The 22,808-nt window shown below is 44.5% G+C and overlaps 1 protein-coding gene and 1 pseudogene across 1 annotated transcript in view; one reads left to right on the top strand and one right to left on the bottom strand.

Annotated features, from left to right (window-relative positions):
• Positions 1-1,265, top strand: part of LOC116853258 — a 3,896-nt gene extending 2,631 nt beyond the window's left edge. The window contains exon 2 of the mRNA XM_032834239.1: positions 822-1,265. Within this exon, the coding sequence (XP_032690130.1) occupies positions 822-877 (56 nt within the window). The 3' untranslated portion in view covers positions 878-1,265. The remainder of the gene's footprint in view (positions 1-821) is intronic.
• A 182-nt stretch (positions 1,266-1,447) lies between these two features.
• On the bottom strand, positions 1,448-21,995 carry LOC116853259 (annotated as a pseudogene).
• Positions 21,996-22,808: the final 813 nt, after the last annotated feature.

Below are 22,808 nucleotides of genomic sequence, written 5' to 3'. Positions count from 1 at the left end.
CTCTCTCTCTCTCTCTCTCTCTCTCTCTCTCTCTCTCTCTCTCTCTCTCTCTCTCTCTCTCTCTCTTATACGATAGAGGTAACATCAAATTAATATAACACACTGAAATGTGTCATAAAAATATTTCATCAAAGACTCTGTACGATTATTGAACGTCCGATTAATTTTTTTTCTAACAAATCATTTTAACCTATACACGGTTGATCGGTTTCAATTCAACTCCTTCGCAGTCTTAGGACATATTTTCTCCCCTTCCTCCTCACCGGTATCCCCAAGCTCCTCTATTATGCGAGCTAACACTCGGCGCGAGATGGAATCCCATGCCGGCAGTTTCGCGAAAGTTAACAAGTTTTCAGCCGATTAGACTTTTAATCGTTATTACCCACTTTGCTGAGTGCTGCGTTTATCGCCGCGGCCAATTAAAATCGCGATGCAGACGTCGTTTTTCCCAATTGCTCCGGCCAAGCCCTTAGAATACCGTTTACTCCCGAAGAAAAGGCGGCGTCTCAATCGCTTTACGTAAGTGCGTCGATTACGTGATAGCATGCCAAAATTGCTATCGTAGACCTCGTGAGAAAATAACGTTATATTTCCACTGACGAAAGGACGCGTTGCGTCGCAGAAACTCCGGCGAGAATATCTAACAGTATCACTCTTTGATTCGCTGATTGACTCGAGCACATTTGTATCCCTGAATATTTCGCATCAGCATATCAAAACGATATTATGTAAGCAGAGAAAGAGAGAGAGAGAGAGAAACGAGTAGAAATTACAAAACACATTCTTGTCGGTTTCTTTTCTCTTTCTTGTTTCTTTTGTAGAGCATATCAAAGTTACCGTTAATGTCAAGACACAACTGAACAGAGTTTATATTTAATAATCGCCGGCGGAAAATTGTTTTCTCTGAGTGTGCGCAAGTATATATTACATTTTTTCTTCTCCGGGGCTTACGAGAGGAAATGAAATTCCTTTTTACTCGCTCTTCAGATATATACAATCGTGTTTCTCCGTGCTGCGTGGTGCGATGGGGGAAATGAGAATTTACCGTGCATTCCTCTCCGCTTCCTAAAATCGTCGAGTGATGCATTTATTTTCAATTCATTTCGCATACCGCCGTAATTCATCAGCGGCCAGATATCAGGCGCTTCTCTTATTTGCACCGCGAAGGCATACTTAGCGGAGAATTCGTCCGTTAATTAAATTGAATCTGTTGTGGGCAGCGGAATGGATTTCATGTAAACGCGCCGCGGAGGGTTTTGAGCAGAATCGAGGGTAACGAGCGACGAGAAATTTCGGATATTGACGTTAAAAAAAAAAAGATAAAAAAAAGAAGAAAAAAATTCATACCGAAGTCGCGCATGAATTTACGCACGAGAGGGCCATCGAGCGCGGAAGTCCGCGACAAAGAACTTCTCGAGTCATTCGTCATTTCTAACGTTCTCTCCTGCTACACGACATCGTACCTGGCAATCGGTAAAAAGTGGAAACGACACGTACTAGGATGAAATTCTGCTTCCGATGGATTCCAACGGTACGTCAAACCGGCCCGATCGAATCGTGTACATAGTCCATACCACGCGTCTGACGGCTTTGTCAGTAGACAACTCCCTTGTCCCCTTGTTTGTCTTGTCTCTTTTGAGCTGACATTCCATGGCGCGCCGGTGCTCTCTGAGCATCTATCGGAAAGCGAAAAGCGCGAGACAATATGTGCGCGAAGCGCCGTTATGCTTCATCGCGGATGAGTTCTCATCTTTTCCGCGTTGCCGGGGCATTCTCGCGCACGCGAGATTCAATTTTCCCTACTTCGCCGTTGCAGGGAGAGATGGCCTCTAATAAGATTGTAACTCGTAAATGTAACTTTCCGCGGATTTAACGGAGGAATACTTTCGCGCGCACAAAGAGAAAGAACGTCGGAAACGTCGTCGTTTACGTACTACACGATTGTAGTGTATCGTAATGCAATACATCGGCATCGATTGATCTACGAATCGCTCATAGATAATTATTGTATCATAATAAATTCGCACTTAAATTCGCGTCTAATTAACGTCTAGACAGAAGAAAGAATGCTTAGTTGGATTAACCGGTGAAATTTATTTATTTTATTTAACTTTTTATTGCACACAAGCAAAAGGCGGAGTATCCGGCTGCTTTCATTGCCTTATTTCTCTGAGATAAGACAATAGAGTACATTTAAATATCATTAAAAGCAAATTCTATACAAAAATATTCAGTTGCCGCAGAGTGGAAGGAACATAGAGAAGCTACAGACTGTACTTGAGGTAGGAGGGAATTAAAATATTTTACAGCTCTGTGTGTATGAAAAGACCGATCGGAATTTAGTTGGCGAGGAAAAGACAATTGATGCCTACGCGTCTTATGAGATGATTCAGTCAGCATTGTAGCGTAGGAGATTATAAAGAGGGAAATAAAGTATGTAGGACAGCAGCATAAGTGTAGGATAAATGTTTGTAAGATCCTGATCGTTGTATAAATATGAACGAATCACAGAAATTCCGGCTGAAGTTACCAGAATTCTGGTAACTTGAATCGGAATTTTCTCATACGTCCGTATTTTTCACCGGAAATTTAGTTAATCCAGCCAAATATTCTCTCCGCGTAGGATACTTCGTCGTTACGATCTTATTTTTCGTTTCACCGCGAGCAAGTCGTCTGTCTCGTGAGACCGATGCTTTTTGCATTCGGGCGTTTCCCGACGTGAAGGCGCGAGTGCAAACGCCAGCCATTGAGACGATGATCATCGGCGCATACAAGCGACTCGTTAGTCGATACATTCCCCACACCTGTTGTGGGCACCACAAATGTGTGATCAAACAGGCACGGTAGGCTTTGACGCATCGAAGGACATTGTAGGTGCTAATTAAATGCACCCTTTAACGTGATACAAGGTCTGCGAAGCATCTCTGCGCTGGATGAACACTTCGTAATATCGATCGACAGCTACGTGCCTGAACAAAGCGGGGGTAGACGACATTAAGGATATACGCGACGCGCTTCGAACCTATCGCACACGCGACACGTTCCACGTAGACTATAATAATGTAATTGCTATATATCGCCTTCCACGCTGGAATTAGTTGCACGTGTCGCGAATTTGCGTTGCACCACGAGACGCGTTTGAAGTGCCGAGGTTACCAAGGTTGCGCCAGAGTAAATGCCCAAGTAAACTGCTATCAGTCTGTAGACGCTCGAATCACATTTCGCGATGCGCGCTGATCACCTTACGTGATCCGAGATCAACAGCCCGGTCGGGCCATTGTTTCTCGTGTAATATCGACTTTTCGCGCGGAGAAGCTTTCGATTCTCTCTCTCTCTCTCTCTCTCTCTCTCTCTCTCGCATTTTCATGCGACTGGAAATTCCTGCTTCTCTGAAATTTATCGGCGGATCGTCCTCGCGGAAACGACTCGTTTCCATCGTCGGCGCTATTAATAATCGTTTGCCGGCGGATCTTTCGCCGGCGGAGAGTGGCGCGCGGCGAATCTAACGAACGACGTTAGCACTTCAATTTACGAGCGGCAGGTTATGCTGTCCCACAACGGCTGAAACGTATTGTAGTCATTAAGCGGCGATCGATTAAGCACCGTCGTGCGGATGTTTATATATCCTGCACGTAGATGTACACACGCTCGTCTGATTTATCAACGGACTCGCGGCGCCTTCGCCTGGAAATTAACTGGCGGCTTGCAGCGGGATGAAAGTGGAAACGGTGGCGCGCGCGCACGCTCGCAGATATAGTGTGCGCGCTCGTAGACGGGCCGGAGTCCGTTGGCAATGGAACATTAACTAATTACCTTAAACTGGCAGTCTGGCGTTTCTGCAGCCTGCCCGATTCCGCCGTATCCCAGTTATCGGGAGGCGGAAACAGATTATGTTAGTTAGGATGCGATTTAATTAAGTCCTCTCTGACGCGGTGTTAGTGTAGATCAACGACAAGACAAACTAACTGTTGTGTGTCGTTGGTAACAGCCTCGTCCGCTACCGACGATCGCGTCGACGAAATACTAGCGATCGACGACAGGTAGTACTTGACAAACAGTCGATCGTTGAGGCTTGTTAAAAACTGCAGAATATGCAAAGGTGCTATTGTGAACTTGGTCGGAGCGGATTTCGATCGGGATGATCCCGTTTTCCTCGGAAAATACAATAGAAGTTTATTCTCTAAAGTGTAAATCAGCGTATTCTTCCTAGCGTTCTGGTTCGTTGAAATAGAATTTCAAGATAGCGTAGGTGAAATTCACGGACACTCGGCCGCGGAATGAGAATTAGTCGTCGACTTTTTCGTTTGTTCGAGGAAAAGCGAAAATAGAGTGTCCAAAAAGGCAAGGCATGCCTCGCGTGTATGTAAATTCGTGTGGGAGACCACCGGCACATCGCAGTTGCAAATTCCAGATTGAGCTGCGAGACTCCTCGATGGAGGATGGAAATCCGTAGACGTGGCTCCGGGTCCCACGAGCGACTGCGTCGATACGTCGCGGTAACGATTTCTATTACAAAACGGATTTCTCATGCATCACCGTGTCACATTGGTCCCCCGCCGGGCGTGACGTAAGCTCCTTTCCGCGCGCGCTCCTTCAGGACACCCTCTCTCTATCTCTCGATCCTCCTCCTCTCGTCTGCCGGGAACGCGATGCGACGCGACGCGCCATCGTCGTGTGTTGGTGCACTCGAGGCGCGACGAGAAATCGACGCGCGGCAGCGCGTGATCTCGAGAACACAAGAGAGGAGAAAGACGACGGTCAAGTCGCGCGAAACGACTAAAGTGATTGCAACGCCAACCACCTTTCCCCGGCCACCCCGGCCTCTTCCCTTCACCTTCCGTCGTCCATTCCATCCACCCCTCGGACGACGCTGCGTCGCCGCGTCTTCGTGTCTCTCCGATATCACACCACGGTTCGATCGTAAATCAAAACGCAGCTCTGCCGGGGACGAAGGTACCCAAACAAAATCCATAAATTTCCGCTCTGCCGCGCCCGTGGTGGTTTCCGTCAGAAGTTCCCCAAGTTCCGAAAGTAGTATTTCTGGCGCCCGCTCCGCTCTCCCGACCTACCCACCTACGGGAGCCGTGCGTAAATAATGCGGGGAGGATACATCGAAGGTGGAGAGAGGATCGCTCTCCCTCCTGCTATAGCTTATCCGCGAGAGTCATCAATGAGACAGGCAAAGTCGACAGCTGCGAAAGGATCCGGCCAAGAGGCCTAGAAAACGGAAGAGGGTCATGTTATGATGACGACCGTACCTTTGAGAATATATGTATGTGTACTTCGGCCTTTCGCGTCCTTTCACGTGCTGTAGCTTTTGTCAGACGACGAACGAAATTCTTAATGGGTTCTCTCTCTCTCTCTCTTTCTCTTTCTCTCTCTTTGCTTTCATTTCGCGCCGGCGAGAGCGCGCTGCTCCGCCTCGGGGCAGGATTTCGCATGCGGAAATCGCCGAGGTATCGCGCGAGAGCTTGACGGCTGCAAAATAATGGCGCAAATCGGGAAGAAACTATCTGCGCTGCGCTCACACCTCCCCAATCCGCTTCGCGTAGATCCGATGTGTACGTGCGAAGTGTTGCCGATAGGGCGGGCGGTATCTCATTTTTCAGCAGTGCACTCGTGGAAGCTCGCTCCTGCCGGTCTTTGTATCGCAGCTCGGTAGTAATTAAGCGACGCTTCGTTCGTCCACATTACAATGACACCTCGAAGCGCCAAGTCGGAGACGTATATGCAAATAAAAGACTGACAAAGACAAAGAGCTCGTTGCTCGCCGTCTCGCTCTTCCAACGAGTCGGCGAAAAGGTTGCTAACGCAGCAGCAGCAACTGCAGCTGCAAACAACTCGAATTCAGCGGGAAAACATTGAGCGGAAGTTGTGAATCAGATCTACCGGTAGCAGCTCCTCCTGTTTCTCGCGGACGTACGTACCTCGTCCACAGTTTCGCGGGGAAAAGAAAGAAGAGCGACCTGGATGAAACTAACGCACGATCTCGCGTTTCCCTCGGACGATGCTTAAATTCGTAAGAAATCGGGTTAATAGAGGCAATTCAGTGAGTGCTTCTTGGAGGCTTCTATTAAAGCGATCCAGCCGCGAGTCGCACACGTAGCGGCCGTTACCACCTCACACCGACGAGAGGATTTGTACCGCGTCGTTTTTCGTCGGCGAGGGTAATCGAACGGCGTTTCCACCATCGAAAGCGATATTACCAGTAGCCGGTGATGCAGTGCCGGTCGTTGAAGGAATTGGCCACGGACGGTCGTTTTCCTGGGGCGTGCGAAATTAGGTCGGTCCACGCGTCCGTACGAAAGTCACGGCGATCTGGAGCGAAACGGAATTGGCCGCGTGGTGACCGGTGCTGACTTCCACTTCCTCCCTCTCTCTCTCTCTCTCTCTCTCTCTCTCTCTCTCTCTCTGTCTATATGTATACATATATCTTTCTCTTTCTACCACGGACTCTCGTCGATATGCCATGGACGTCCGATTTCTCCAGAATCAAGTGCGCAGAACTTCATAGGAATAGATATTGCTCTCCGCCAGAGGGGCGCTCGCAAAACGCAAATGGGAACTGTGCCGGATTTCCGCGAATATATATCGAATAACCGATTTCTGCTTACGTACCGTGTCCCTCTTTTATTAAGCGCGTTATTGTCGTCGCGAAGACTCGGACCTCCTCCGCTCGATCGGCGAATTATCGCCTAGGACGAAATACGCAGACCCGACGCCGGTCTGACGTCGCGGAAATTGATGGTCCAACTTGGATCGTATAATATTCTGGCAGCGCGCACATATTATCTTAATTTGAAAAGTTCTTCGACGATTGCCCGTTCGTCGCTTATGGGTTTTCCAACTTAGCGATCCAATCCCGATTCACAGGATCGGAATCGCACTTCATTTCCACTTGATGTCCGCCTCTCGCTGCAACAATCGTTACGATCTTCTGTGTATCGCAAATTTCGTGAAGCGTTCTCTCTCTCTCTCTCTCTCTCTCTCTCTCTTTCCATACATGAATATTTTTATTTATATATTTATAAAAATATTTCATATTGTTTAATTATAGTAATGGTTACACGTCATTGCATTTGAGTGAAAGAACACCCGGTTGCGCTAACCACGCGGCGAAATGATATATCAGATAATTGAGTTATTATTTAATTGACTCACGCTCCGGAGTTTGCCTTTTTTGCAACGTATTCTCGTGCGCGTTGTTTTCAGGAGCGGTATTATATTCTCACGCACGTTGCCGGCCATTCGTTTGTAAAGAGCCTGGTTTTTTTATAAGGAAACAATTGCTCCCACCGGGCCAACGCAACGTACGTAGGTGAAATATTTTTTCCAATCAAAGGAAAAAACAAACGAAGCATTTGCATAAAACATAGGAAATATTCTCTTTTGTTCTCTTCGTACTAGCTTCCACCAGGCTTTAATGATTAAACATTCTACCCCGGCACACTCTCTTGGCTCCCACTATATCGATCTCTCTCTCTCCCTCGCACGCGCGCGCGCATTTCGGTAGAAATTTTATACCATCGAGTTCCGAAACAGAAGGTATCGTGTGCCGAAGCAAAGTTTGAACATTTGTTTTGTACACTTTGCCACACACACACACACACGCGCGCGCGCGCGCACACACACACAGAGTATATATAGCGTATATTCCGTACTTTTGATTTTATTTACTTTCAAACACGGGGGCGACGTCGATGTTCCCGTTTTTCGCCCTCTTCCTTTTTCCTTTCTTTCTACGGCGTTTTTTTAATCATACAGAGTTAGAGCCGAGTGCGAAGTGGAACCGGTTAATAATGCGACGTATAGATTTCCCGTCAGTAAGTTCGCTGGGCTCGCGAATTAACGACCGGCAGTGTATTTTCAGATATCTGCTCGCGCTTCTCCCTTTGCGCTCCGCCGGGACGCCGCCGTCGCGCGCGCGCGGATAAAGTAGATTGTTTTCGGCTGCATTATGGTAATTTCTAGAAAAGTTTCCGATATGTTTCCATTTTCCTCGCGGAAGAAAGGAGCGAAACGGCGGGAGATGAAGGAGGAGACGCAGAAGGGCGGCGGGAGTTGGCTTGCGGACGCGACATAGCTGAGTCCGTGCACTTTGGCCCCCGGCGACGGTATGAAATCCTCCATTTAGTCGTAATACAAAGTCGGACGCACCTGGCTCTTTACGGTGAGGAGGGCGGCGAGCAGCGGCGACGTTGCAATTTTCACGCGGCATCTATTACGAAATTCCGCTTCTCTACGCGTCGTCGCAAAATTCGATGCATCCGCGACAACGACGCGGAACAAGATCATCTTTGGCGCCGGCGTCAAAGCGGATATTGGGTATCACCGACGGGCATGACGCGACGTTAAAACTTTTTTTATTTCGTATATTTCTTCGCGCGCGCGCGCACGCGTTGCTTTTATTTAGCGCGCTTCTCTCGCCGCGCGCGGATTCCCCCGTATATAGTCGATCGTTCCCATTCCGGAATTTTTCATCAGGCGCCGCCGCTGCAGGCGCCTCGCTCGTAATGAGTTCTTGTGACTTTAGCGCCACGATGCCTTTTGTTCCGCCTAATAAAAGGCCCGGATCGTCGGTTTCAATTAGGTCCGGCAAAAGTCGCGGGAAAATATCGAGAGCTTTTCGGGAATGCGCAGCAGATCTCACGCGTTGCGCTCTGGATTATCACCCAGCGCGACGATTCGAGCAAAATGTCAGGGAAGAAAATTCGCGCAAAGTTTCAGAGTAAAGCTGTCAAGTTATTCGAGATTATTCACAGAGAATACTGGAAACGTGTATAATTAAACTAGCGAAAGAACACGGCGTATGAGAGTGACAGCTTGGTTTTCATAAAATTTTTACTGCTGTAACAAGACACTGCAGAGTATATCTAGGATAATTACGTTGATTGTACAATCGGGACGAGAGATAGCGCGATATATTTAATACTTTTCCTGTCTCACTGGACCCCCACAGATCTTCGGGAGGCATTAGTTAGCAAAATGCCACTTTATCCGGCGGATACGCGCCAACGAGTATGACGAAGATGAATTCGTACTTTGGCGGGAAAGCCGAGGGTGGGTACGCGTAATTCATCAGCGTAATTGAGCTCGCGCAGGCCAAGTTTGTAACGCTTCACGAGTCTCATGAACCGCGCGAGTGCCATTTCGTAATAGCACGTTAATTTTAGCACGCAATTTTCAAGCTTCGTTATAAAGCGAGGCGTGCTGCTGCGCGTCTATATCGCGTTGGTAATTATTCACCAGATTGATCGCGAATACATCGTTTAGTGCGCGAGAGTTTCGCGGCGAAAAGTTCGCGAATGTCTCTTGACTCTTTCCTCCGCACGCGTTGTCTCCTCCTGTCGTCGGGACAATAAAAGTAAAATCGTGCGCAAGTAATTAGCGAGCGACAACACAATGCGTAGACATGATTTTTCGTGCGGCGGACATTCTGTTCTACGAAACAGAACAGCTTCATAACGTAATGGAGTTTTCTTGTTCCGTTTCTAGTCTTCTTTCCTCACGGGCCCGTTCCTTCGTTTCCTGAGTAACTTCGCCGTTCTTAGCTGGGACAATGCCCTTCTTCTCTCTGTGAGAGCCACAGACGTTGCGACATAATACTTAAATTAATCTAGTAAATTCCCACGAAATTTCGTGACTCGTGCGCGAAATTAGCTTACGGCGCTCGCCATGGCGAAGTGGTTTCCGCAGGAAAATATTTGCATCGTGTCCGGATGCAATATGTCTGTTCGCGAGAAAATTAAAAATACCATAACGTGTATGTACGTACACACGTCGTGTCACATGCCGTGTGAAGAGAAAGGTACATAAGCAAAAGTCTTTCTACAATAAGCCGTCAGTAATGGATCAGAAGTCATCATAAGGCAACAGCAAATCAGTGACTGCATGGAGATGGCCAAATTCCATTTTTCATGCCTTAAAAGTTATGATTACTATGCAGGTAGATTTAGTCAACTGAACAAAAAATCCTTTTACTGTTTTTCAAGCATGTAAAATCAACCATGTAAAATTTCGAGACATTAAAAAGACTATAAAAACTCTAAACATTAAAAAGTTACGTATACCGTAAATATCGGCAAATGTTATGCAGCGCATTTTTATTTGCTTATAAAATGATGGCAATTTAATTATTTTTTTCTTAATCGATGTAGAAAGCATCGAAAAATATGAATGTGTGTTTTCGCGATTCAATGAAGTTGAGAGAACAATGCAAGAACAAATCACATAAGAAAAGTTGATCTGGCTAACAAGTAAACCTACCCAAAAGTTACACTCGGATTTCTTTCTAATTTAGCACAAATGTAGAAGTACAAAAAATATTTAGGTTATATTTTTTCATTTTTTTAGGATATAGTTAAATAATTTTAACAAAATCGGCATTGCTGAGACACGAACTATTCTAAATTTTTTAGCCGAGATTCCAATCGAAATATTTTAAATCTGTGATAAATTAGTAAAAAATGGCTCATATTTCGGCCAAACCAAGAAATTATTTGTAAAAATAATTTTTTACGTTTTGTTTACATATTTGATTATTTATACAAGTAATTTTACACATTTGACCTTATATTCATAATCAGCAAACCAAAAACGCTTATATTTTGTATTTAATTTTATTTCTTATGCATTTTTGTTGTACTTGTTGGTGATAGAAGTGAGAATATTAAAAAACTATAAACTGCCCGTGAAACTCAAAGTGGGCTAAAATAAAAAAATATGACTTAAATATTTTTTGTACTTCTACATTTGTACCAAATTAAAAAGAAATTGGAGCATACCTTTCGAGTAGGTTTACTTGTAAGTTATACTCATGTTTAGAGTTCTAGAGTTAATAAAAGAAGATTGTGGTTAAAAATGGTGCTTTTTTTTGTTTAGTTTGATCCAATCTACCTGCATACGTGCGTTGGCAAGTCTTGTGTCAGATATATAAAACAGAATATGCGTCTATCTGTATATTCCCTACAAACTCCTAAACCCTTTGACTGACTTGAACCAAATTTCGCATAGTTACTTTCTAGAATCCTGCAGAGAAAATATGAGCTCCTATGAAACCACTACTCTCTTCCCCTGATTTCATCCCCTTGGGGCACTTTGCGATAAGGCAACGCCGAGTGGTTTAGGCAAAGTAACTTATAATCCTGATTTGCGTGCTATGAGTAATGACTAATAGTTCACCGTAGAAAGCCCGTGAGGAACGAAGATTATTTTGCGAAACGATATTGCGAGCGTTCGACAAACGGATGACCGCACACGTTTCTGCGTGCCCTCTGACACGGCAACGACACGAATGAATTTCTCATCCCTCGCTCTCATCCTACTCTTGCCCGCTTCGCTTTTATGCATTAACGCGTTACCGAACAAGAATGGCAATAACGAGACTAATAGTATTTCCGATCAACATAGTTTCCGGTCTCTTAATGTGCGTCATGTCTCGAGAAGGCACCGTTTCAGCCTTCGTAATCCAACTTCAAATTAACGCAGCCTAATTCCCGTCCAATTCCCAGTCTTGCGAACCCGGCTAACGGCGCGGCGCGCCACTTGTTCCACTTCGTTAAAACGAGTTCCGATAAAGTTAACGCCTGCTGCCCAACGACGCTGCATTTAGACATTGAGATAAGTTAACAGGCGTATGTGCACGAGCGTATTCTCCCCTTTCTTCTCTCTCGCTGGATCCCCTCTTTTAACTCGACCTTATAATTCTCCGTCTCGGTCACGCTCGTTGGAGCTTCCACCCCCGTGATTCCTCCATATCTAGGCTCGTGTTTATTCCGCGAATGGTTGACTCCGACTGTGATATTCGCCGTCTACAGCGAAAGGCAAACTCATCACGGCTGTTCGTCGCATGCAATCTCTCGGAAAACAAGCCTTCCGGCGACCCGCGAGATTGATTGTAAGAGGCAAATTACGTTTGCTCGTAAGAAAGCCGCGTGGGTTCTCCCTTTTTTCCTCGTTTTTAGGGACAGCAGTCACGTAAAGAAACAACCGGCAATCTCGCGGAAATAATGAGAAAACGCGCTTAGCGCCGTGCACGAGCGCCGCGCCCCTCGCTCGATACACAATACTCTCTCGCGAAGAAATATTACTGGCGAAAAAATATTACTCACGTGTTATATTGACGCATACCCATCGAGGCCAGGACTATATTCGGCCGCCGGCGATAATCCGACTCGGGATGACGGAGAATGACTTGGGTTCAGTCACTCGATGTGTTCTTTGCACGCGCGAATCTCAGTCGGGCTGTTTCACGGTCCATTGCTTAGAGTGATAAACGCGTTAATCCGTGGGCAATTTGGTGGGACGATTCATTCAATTAGCGCGTACGTGCACTGCCGAAGATAGGGAGAAAGAGAGAGAATGAGAGGGAGAGAGAGAGAATAGAGATTTGTTATTATCCTAGAGTTATCTATCCTTACAGTTTACAGCATGCAAGCGATAGGCCAAGGCAGAAGGCATGCGAGTAATGATAATGTACGATAGATTGCAAAAAGTATAAAAAATAAATCCGCCGACAACGTCGGGAGAAAAATCGTGATAAAAGTGAGAGTAAAATAAAGATCTGATAAATAAGTGCTGAACTGTAAGCTTGGTCAAAAAGACAAAAGAAAATCATAAAGCTCATGAATTCTCAAGAAAGCTATGCTAGATCAACGCATTGTGTCAGTGCTGTGTGACGCACGAAATTTAAATAATCTGTAAGTCCTCATGCATACTAATGAACACAAAGTGACTGTGCAGTACACAAACGGAACCGAGTCTTAAAGAAAAAGAAGAGAGACAGGAAGAAAGAGGAAGAAGAAGAAAGTGAGAAAGAAAGAGAACGAAAGAGGAAGGATATTTATATTTTATAAATCCGAGGGCGGGTGCGATTCGATATCGGCAAATATTTCATTTTGCCGCCGTCGCGTTTCGTGCCGCTATACGTCTAAATACCTTTCCCCGCCCGATGTGACGTTACTCGCCCGAACGATTCCACCCGCGAGCAAACTATAAATCTGATAATCGCCACACGACCGTACCACGAGCGTGTGTTGGAACACGTATCGGCGTCGGCCGGGACGACTCTCGCGCGCGTGTACGTGCGCATATATTTACGCGCGCAAAAACACACACATACACACACGTCCGTATATATTGGCGAGAGCCGTCGGTTACCGCGTTTTTTTCCATCTCCTTTTATCGGAATCGGCATTAAATGCACGTAGGCACGCGTGCAAACATCGCGGTTCATTAAATTAATCCGGACACGGACCGACGTATAAACGTTGGACGTGCGAGTTCGCCGCGACGTGCTCCGTCGTCGTAATTTCTCTCGGGCGCTCTGTCGATTTTAAATCGTGCAACGAATATCCCTCGACTCTGATCCCGAAGAAATTAAATCACTAAACAGTCGTCGTCGCCGCGCGCGCGCACGTCGTACGGATGTTTAATTATCTTATCGCGCGTAAAGAGAGATCACGAGTGCGCGAGATTGATTTCCTTAATGGCAGATGCACTTTACCCTCCCGGTCGGCGTGACTCATCCACACCTTTCGTTTGTTCAGCATCATAGGGATGCGGTCATTAATGGGGAGATGAATGGTAGACAAAGCGTGAATGCCCTGAATGGTGGCTGCGCGAACAAAAGCTGCCACTGCCAGCCACTTCGCGATCTCTTTGTCTCGGCTCGTAATCGCTTATCCGTAACATCGGTACCGACCTCTTTAGTAATTAGACTCTCGTATTTGGTAAACGTATTTAGCGGACGGGGAAAACGTATTTAGCGCGCGTCTCTTAAAGTGACCGACCAGCCCGGCGTCGCGATAAATTCTACACGTTTGCCACGCGACACGGAATTTCTCGGACGCGAATCGTCGCTTCGATATTACTTTGCCTCTCTCGCACAATCCGCGAGATTGCGCGCGAAACAATTCGGTGAAATTGCATTGGCCCTGTGTCATTGGCCCGGAAGAAAAATCGTCAAGAAACGTGTAAGCCTGGAGTTACCTCCTCCATCGCGTTTCTCGGACGATACGTGCGTCTTGAGACTTCGAAAGGCTCTCTAGAACTCCCCGCGGTGCTGCGAGCTCGAGAACTCTCTTGCGCCATTCCAGCAAAATCGATGTCCCGATAGATTCGACAGTCTTTCGCGAATGGGCCGTGGAATTTCGTGCGACGCGTTTCACCGGTTGACGCACAGGTTGCGTATATTCTCTATACTTTTCTATATACTCTCTATATACTTGTCTATTATTAAACAATTCCCTCCCCTCGTGTGTTTTCATTTCCACCATTTATTTTTATAAGAAAAAATCTTTTGGAATTTTTACATCTATTCATTAATACTTCATTTTCACTCTCTAAAGTACAGTCAGTATTATATTTACTGATTCATTTTACACTAAGAAAAAATTTTTGATATGCCTAACTAATAATCACAATAGAGAAATAATCATTATAACTGATAGTTAAGAAACTATTTCTTTAATTAAATTCTACTATAATGGAGAATTAGATACATGCTTTTGGTTTTTTTCCTCAAACGCCTGTAATATTTCGCTTTAAATGTAGGAGAAAACTTCTAGTAGCCAGCTTTACTCGTTTTCGGCATTTTTGCACGGTTGTTAATTAAGGTGTCGGGTATTAATTAAAGTGTATGGGGATTTAAAAGAAAACGAATAAAAAAATAACAAATATAATAAATAATTGATAAATAAAATAATAAATCCACGCCTTGAAATTGGATCCCGAGGAAGGGTATCGAAAACTAGAGAGTGCTGTAACGAATGCCGGATCTCGAGTGTTTTCCTTAGTGCGACGGTTACAAAAAAAATCTCGCGCGACGCGCGAGAGTGCTAGAACAATTGACAAGAAACGTAAGTTTACACACTTCCCTGCTCCCATCGCAAACAGTCGTCGCTCATCGATGAGCTCGAATGATCACATAATCAAAACATATACAACCTCTAAGGTGGTCGAATGTCTCGCGGACTTTTCCAGACCTTTTCAGTCAGTTCCGGGCCGACGAGCGACGCGCATATCACGTGTATCGGTGTTCCTCTTCACAATCGAAATATTCGCGACCTCCAAAACGGTCAAGCACCTCGCGGACTTTTTCTCACGGACTATGTGTCCCGACACGTCGTGTGTGTTTATTGATTCTCTTTGGCGATTAAATTATTTCGTTTTTCGAGATATTTAATTGAACTCTCGTCGCTCGCGGCATCGCGTTGTTTAACACGTGCGTTTTCGATTGAATCGTGTTCACGTGAGTGTCAGTGTCAGAGCGGAGAAGCCAGTCAGATTGTTGCGTCGAGAAATCAGGAAGTGGGGACGCGGGCAGCGATCTACACATCGTATATTTTCAAGGTATGCCAAATTATTTATTATACGGGAAGTTTGCTTGACGAACCTGTCAAGATTGAAGATATATCCGAGTCGAAATTCTGGCCGGCATTCTACATATAATTATAGATAGTTTCATTTTGATCCCCGATTAATCTCGACAAGCTGTAGCTGAATTCATTGCATTATGTCATACAAGCAACATTAATCCAAACAGCCGAATAAGGGTCCATAAATACGAATTTGTAACCAATTATGTTCTTAATCAAAGATCTTAAATAATTCACAACTCTATGAATGCCGGCCATGGAACATAATGTGTATCTCGCAGTACTTATTTTTATGACTAATAATGCTTCTTGGCCGCGAGTCCGAGTTAGTTGACGTCAACCAACGTTTTTCTGTAGTTCTGTTTAGCCTTTGTTATTGTATCGAACCTCGGAAATCATTATCCCGTCGAGAGCGTGCATTTTTTGAGCACCGTCTTATTAAACTTTCCCGGTTAAATAGAAGTGGAATTCTCTCCCTTTTTTTAAACAAATTTAACTTAATATAAAATTTCGCGCACAATTACATTGTTCTCTTGCACTGAGAGAAAGAATATAGTTGATCTAACTAAAAGTATTGTTATTTTTGGCTTCATAAATATTTTTTTTGTAGTGAAAATTAAATCGCTATTGATAAACAGCATTATTAGGCACATATAACTGTTATTTTTATCTTTTCAGCTTCATATCAACTCTTTTAAGAGCTACAAATTTCATCAAAACATCAAACTTTACGAAAAAAAGAAAAAAAAGGAAAAAAGAAATATTAGGAAAAATAAATATATGAAATGGTAATAATAAAATGCATATGAAGTTGTTATAACTTCTAAAGAAATCATAATCTATAATGTAAATATTTTTCCTAATATTTCTTTTTTCCTTTTTTTTCTTTTTTTCGTAAAGTTTGATGTTTTGATGAAATTTGTAGCTCTTAAAAGAGTTGATATGAAGCTGAAAAGATAAAAATAACAGTTATATGTGCCTAATAATGCTGTTTATCAATAGCGATTTAATTTTCACTACAAAAAAAATATTTATGAAGCCAAAAATAACAATACTTTTAGTTAGATCAACTATATTCTTTCTCTCAGTGCAAGAGAACAATGTAATTGTGCGCGAAATTTTATATTAAGTTAAATTTGTTTAAAAAAAGGGAGAGAATTCCACTTCTATTTAACCGGGAAAGTTTAATAAGACGGTGCTCAAAAAATGCACGCTCTCGACGGGATAATGATTTCCGTTCTTCGCGGACGGCGCAATAATAAAACTGTTAGACGAGGAGCATAACGAAATTAATCGGACAATCAGTGGCTGAAACCGCGCGCGGCTCTAGAATTTGCAAGGGACGTGAGAGCGATAAGGAATGTCCAATAACCCAGTGGGTAAGTCGGGGACTCCTCGGCATGCGGGACACGTCAGCCCGATAATCTACGAGTCGATAACTTACTTGCCGAATTTCTGGTCAACCCGACACGAATTGTCCGTCCGTTCCGCACCTTATAACCCCGCCTAATTACAAACATTATCGCCGCAGCGGATTGCCGCGCGGCTGCCGCTCGATAATCTTGCGATTTTACGCGTCGCCTTACTTCAACTTAATTTAAACCCCCGCACGTTTCCGCACGCGTCGGCCGTGCGATTCCGCGCGACTGGCGGATATGGCGTCGCATTTATCGCGTCGCATAAATAAAACCGTATCAGTCGAGCCGTCGCATGACAAATGTAATTACGCGTAAGTCGTTTTCTATCTTGTTAAGTGACCGGCCTCGCCGGATGTCGGCTTAACTCGCGACGCAAACGAATCCGCAAGAGTATACCTTTCCGGAAATAGGTCGGGAGAAAGAGGCGAGAGACGTCAGTTGATTCATGGTTAAAATTAACCGACCGACCGAGCGTAACTCCTCGGTTTGACAATGCACGCAAAGTGCAAGTTATGCCGAGCGTCAAACGCATTAGCTTCTATGTGTGTGCGCGCAGCGATTTGTAATTAACAACGGAAAATTATTTCCGCTTAATTCCCGCCCTTTCATATTTCAGTTACGCGCGCTTTATTTCGCAAATTGCGGCCGCATAGTATTGAATGTTTCACGAGCCATCTCTCTCCGCACAATGTGATATATCAACGTGTTATTATTATCGGGGTATTCAGCGGGGAAAAAAGAAATGCGCGTTCGTATCGCTAAACGTTCGCTTATAAAATAAATAAGCGCAATTACGCGAAATATGATTAGCCGACGAGGAGCGTCGTCATTCGATGAAATCGCTTTCACAATTACTCGTTAACGTAATACGAGTTTCGTTACATCCTTAAGCGTATTTGTAGCGTATCGCGCGCGTAACAGAGTATTATAAATCTTCCGTTGCTGCAAATAACGAGCTAAATAAGTTACAACCACCGGCAATATTTTCCTCCTCTCCCTCTCTCTCTCTCTCTCTCTCTCTCTCTCTCTCTCTCTCTCTCTATCTATCTATCTATCTCTCTTTCTCTCTCCCCCCCCATCCTTCGCCGCAGCTCTCGGGAACTTATGGTGGTCGTTAAAGGAGCCAAGTCGCCGTGCGCCGTGCTTTCCTCTCTCTTTTTCTTTCTCTCTCCCGGTATGTTACTCCACGTTCCGAATAACAACTCATTACCGAGTCTCATTGCGGGTCGAAGGAATTATATCGCGCCGGGAGCGCTTGTTTTTAGCGCGCCACGTCCTTGATCACTCACAGCCTCTCGCCTCTGCTGTGCTCCTTGTCGCTTGCTTGCTAGCTAGCTAAAACCGAGTGGGCCGGGCGGGCGTACAGCTGCAGCTGCACCCAGTTAATTCACGCCAGCGACCGGGACTGTACTCGCATACACACCTAGTCGTTCACGGCTCTCTCACCGTTGTCGTAGCCTCACCGCCATCAACACCCCGACTCTACTCGATAGACCGACGGCCAAATACATAGGTAGTTTCGCTATTATATCGTTCGCTCGCTCGGGCAAAATCCGTGCGACCGAGAAAGACGGAGGTAGGGCGCGAGGCTGGAAGGTTATAGGGTGCGAAAGAGACCCCGAGCCGACCGTGGAGAGGATGGTGGCGGCGATGAGAGTCCATGAGCGACTTCCCGGAGCATGGTGAGAGAGACCCGAAGGAAGGACGGTCGAAGGATAGGGTCGAAGGAATGTGCGATGTATCGGCTGCATACACGCGTCGCCCTCTCCATAGACAAGTGTGACGCCGATACGTGCTCGGAGACTGAATCTCTCCGTTCTCTCTCTCTCTCTCTTTCTCTTTCGTGGTGTACAGCTGCGAGAGCGCGCGCGTGCCGGCCAACTCCTAGCAAATACAACGATCTCTTCTCTCGATATCAGTAACTCGAGAACCCTTCGGCTGGGAAACGAGTTAGAGTTTCTTCTTAGCGTAGAATACGATCTACCGAGGATGAGAGACCTGTACCCCGGAGAGAGCCTTTCGACAATCCCTAACATGTAACTCATAACCGTGCATGCATTGAAGCGCGCCCTCGGACAGTCGCGACGGGGTCAAGCAATTTTCGACAATTTCATCCCGGTCGACCTGACGCGGTAATTAAACATGTACGTTTTAAATTTCTGACCTGTGGGACCATAGTCTTGAATCAATGTCACAGAAGAAGAACTCTCTAAATTTCTTGGAGTGGAATCTCGCTCAAAACGTGCGAAAAATGGTAGTATTTTCGCTCGAGGCGATAGTGAAAATATTGCCACTACGAAATTGCAAGAGTGAATGTTTCACTCCAGCTTAGGGTGGACTCGATATGAGCAAACATTTCACTCGGTTAGAGGGAATATGTTCTTGCGACGAAGTGCAGTGTGTACCAGATTTACTCTTCAATCTCGAGTGAAAATATTCATTCGACGATTTAGAGTGAGGTATCCACGCCATACACAGAGAGAACAATTTGGTTGAATCAAATAAATACTTTTTTGGAATAGTTCAAACGAATTTTTTGATTGATCTAACAAAATTTTGTTTGAAGCAATAAAAATATTTATTTGCGGCTTAGTTCCAAAGAAATATTTTTGTTGTGTCAACCAAATAATTTGTTTGGACTATTCCAAAGAAAAATTTATTTGATTCAATAAATCGTTCTCTCTATGTATAGATGAAAAATCGCCAAGTTCGAGTGACTCAATGGTCACTCTTCTTTTTGAATAAAATTTCACTCCAAAAGATTTAGACAATATATGAAGAGATACATGTCTCATAGTTTTTTTCTTTTTATATCAATTCTGTTTAGTTTCACTATGTTTCTAGTAATGCAGGAATAGACTATTAGATAGGAGTAGAGTAAGATCTATCTTGCAAAGGGACATAATAAATTTCGTTGGAAACATAGCAAAAATTTTAATAGCACATTTAATAACACATTTTAGTTCCTAAAATCGAAGTAACACTTATGAAATGAAGAAGTAATTAATTACTGCAGAATATCGATCTGTTCGGCTACAAAATTCCATAATAATTTGTACTGCGAAATTCTTTCTGTATAGAACTCTGTATAAAATAGACTTTTGAAACGAGGCCGAAATTCTCATCGTCGGTCGACGTCAGCAATGGCAATTTTTTCCCCAACAAATTCGTAACGGGTTATCGATGTTGTGAGAAAAATACGAGAAAATGCGAACGGCAAATTTTCCTTGTAACTCTATGACGCATATTTTGAGTGCGAAACTATTTTGCTTTGTGCAGTGCGTAATATAGCCGAATTTATGTTGGTAAGAAGCTTAGCTCTGTTTACTGTTTCAGTTAGACTTTACGGCTGGTATTCGCACGTTTAGTAGTCGGAAGCGCGTACATAATAGCGCCGCTCGAATTCAAACTATTTCGCCGCACAATCGAAATTCTGCTCGAAATTTCTCGTCGATATACGGTGCGGCCGCTTCGAGCGGTTGTAAATGAAATTCGCGTTTTATTAGTTCGTTTTAAGTCGACGCCGACTAGCAACATTCAATTTTACAGCACGTGCAATTTTTTTCTCCTTTTTTTGGCCACACGATCGATAATCGCAAACGCGTTTGCACCGACGACTTGCAACAACAATTTGCATTTTATTCCAGCGATATCGTCATCGTAAAGTTTATTTTCTTGCTTGTCACAGAGTCTCTCATTATGTTACGTCGCATCATAATTAAGGGCCTTCATACACAAATTGACATAACAATAACGTAAGACGTAAGAATTGACTAATCACGTTGAATATCGTCGAATCGTAAGGTTGCCATTTTTGTAAACACTCGATTGTTATTGATCAATTCTTACGGTATGTTTATGTAAATTTGTGTGTGAAGGCTTTTAATAAGATACACACGATTTATACATAATATTCTTGATACGACGTTAAATCGGATAGCTACTTGGAACGTTTTCTTAATCTTGACCGAATCGCATCAAGCGGACAGCTGGAAAGGTTGATAAATAACGATTAGCGCGCGATAAAAAAATATGTTTCTCCGCTGATTCATCACGCCAAATAGATTTCTCTCCATGGCAATGCAAACTGGAAGCTCTCACGCTGCTCTGTTCTCTTGGAGCTTTTGTATCACAAAAAAGGAAAATTATTTTTAACGCGCCGCTGGCGAACTGTAATCAATGGGACGCGAGGGCGAACGTAATCTCCGATAATGAAAGCTCCGTCTGGTGTTCTCTCGACGGCTTCCTTACGACACTAGTCACGATGATCTGCTTGATGTGCGACTCACTCGGCGTGTTGACCTTTTCTTCCAATATGCTTCTTAACGCGGCGGCGCTCCAAACCCTTCGAACGCACCTACTCCTATTACCAAAGTGAAAGTCACTCTCTGTCTCCCCACAGTGACCTTTGTCCTTAGAAGATGCTGTCTTGCGAAGACGCGCTCTAAATAGATAATAAGTCGAAGAGTCTTATTTCAATGAGATTCGCATTGCTGGACTGACAGTCGCGCTTGTTTCGTACGTGGGAAAGAACCAGGGGAAGAGAAAGAGAGAGAAAGAGAAAAGAAAGATTCCTGTGTACTTAGCATTAGCGATAAGTCTCTTTCCCCGCTCACCTAAATTCATGGGGCTGGATGCCGGCCTTACTTTCAATATCTGAGAAGCGCCCTCGTAAACTGCGCCACCGACATCCCTCCGCGCGCTCCGCGCAAATATTGCGCACTTCTTAGTGGCTGTTTTGTGCGATTTTATCTCTGTCGACGTGTTTCCGCACGGTACGGTGCGCTGTGGCGGGCTAGAGAGCGCGTTTCGCCTCTCCGCTCCGAGGCGTGTCTCCTCTTCACTGCCAAAGTCGAATAAACAACGACTGCCGTACACGATCGTGAATTTCGTAGCGCAAGCTCCTGTACCGCCATCCCGCGAGCTATTCAACCCTTCGCGTAGTAAGTACGTGACTAAATATATTCTTTTCCATTTTCGAAGCCGCCCCGGCCGGAAGAAATGTCGCGTCCCAGTTCACGTTCGGAGCGACTACCGCGCGCGTATATTGGGGATCCGTTCGTGTTTAGTCGACTTACCTCGTCGACGTGCTTACACGACGAATTACATGCCCCTCGTGAGGATTGGACTCGAAAGTGGGAACTCTCCTTTTTTCCCCGGGACGTAATCGCATCGTGTACAGGTGACCGTGCACCGGCATCGCAGCGCATCGCAACACTGAAAGAAAAACCCCTACGTATGAGTCGCAGATAAAGTCGACCTATGGCCATTGGATATAGATGTGTATATGTATATATAGAATATATATATATATATATATATATATATATATATATATATATATTATATAACGATCCGAGATTGTGCTCTTCACGCTAACGCGAAATATCTTATAACCTACCATTACATAGCCGACTTTCGGCCTATGCGCAGAATAGGAACCACTGCGTATGCGCGAGAGTCCGAATGTACTATTATAACGGATCTAACGTTATGAGGGCGATTTTGGGATATTGGAAAATTATTTTAAAGGTACTGGGTGTGCTACTGAGGCAACAGAGTTACACAAATACGCGTTATCACCGCGGAAACGATACAAAACGAAATAAGCATATCTGACGTAATTTTTGAAAATAAACATTTTCAATGGCGAATGTTTCTTTAAAAAACCGTAAAAAACGATCCGAGATTGTGCTCTTTACGCTAACGCGAAATAACTTATAACCTACCATTACATAGCCGACTTTCGGGCTATGTGCAGAATAGGACCAACTGCGTATACGCGAGAGTCCGAATGTACTATTACAACGGATCTAACGTTATGAGGGCGATTTTGGGATACTGGAAAATTACTTTAAAGGTACTTGGTGTGCTATTGAGGCAACAGAGTTACACAAATACGCGTTATCACCGCGGAGACGGTACAAAACGAAATAAGCATATCTGACGTATTTTTCGAAAATAAACATTTTCAAAGGCGAATGTTTCTTTAAAAAACCGTAAAAAACGATCC

The sequence above is a fragment of the Odontomachus brunneus genome, unplaced genomic scaffold (genome assembly GCF_010583005.1).
Source record: "Odontomachus brunneus isolate Ranch 3 - 2012 unplaced genomic scaffold, Obru_v1 Obru_scaffold_296, whole genome shotgun sequence".
Classification (NCBI taxonomy): domain Eukaryota; kingdom Metazoa; phylum Arthropoda; class Insecta; order Hymenoptera; family Formicidae; genus Odontomachus; species Odontomachus brunneus.
The sequence above is the reverse complement of the archived record's forward strand: the minus strand, read 5'-3'. Positions and strand labels throughout refer to the sequence as shown.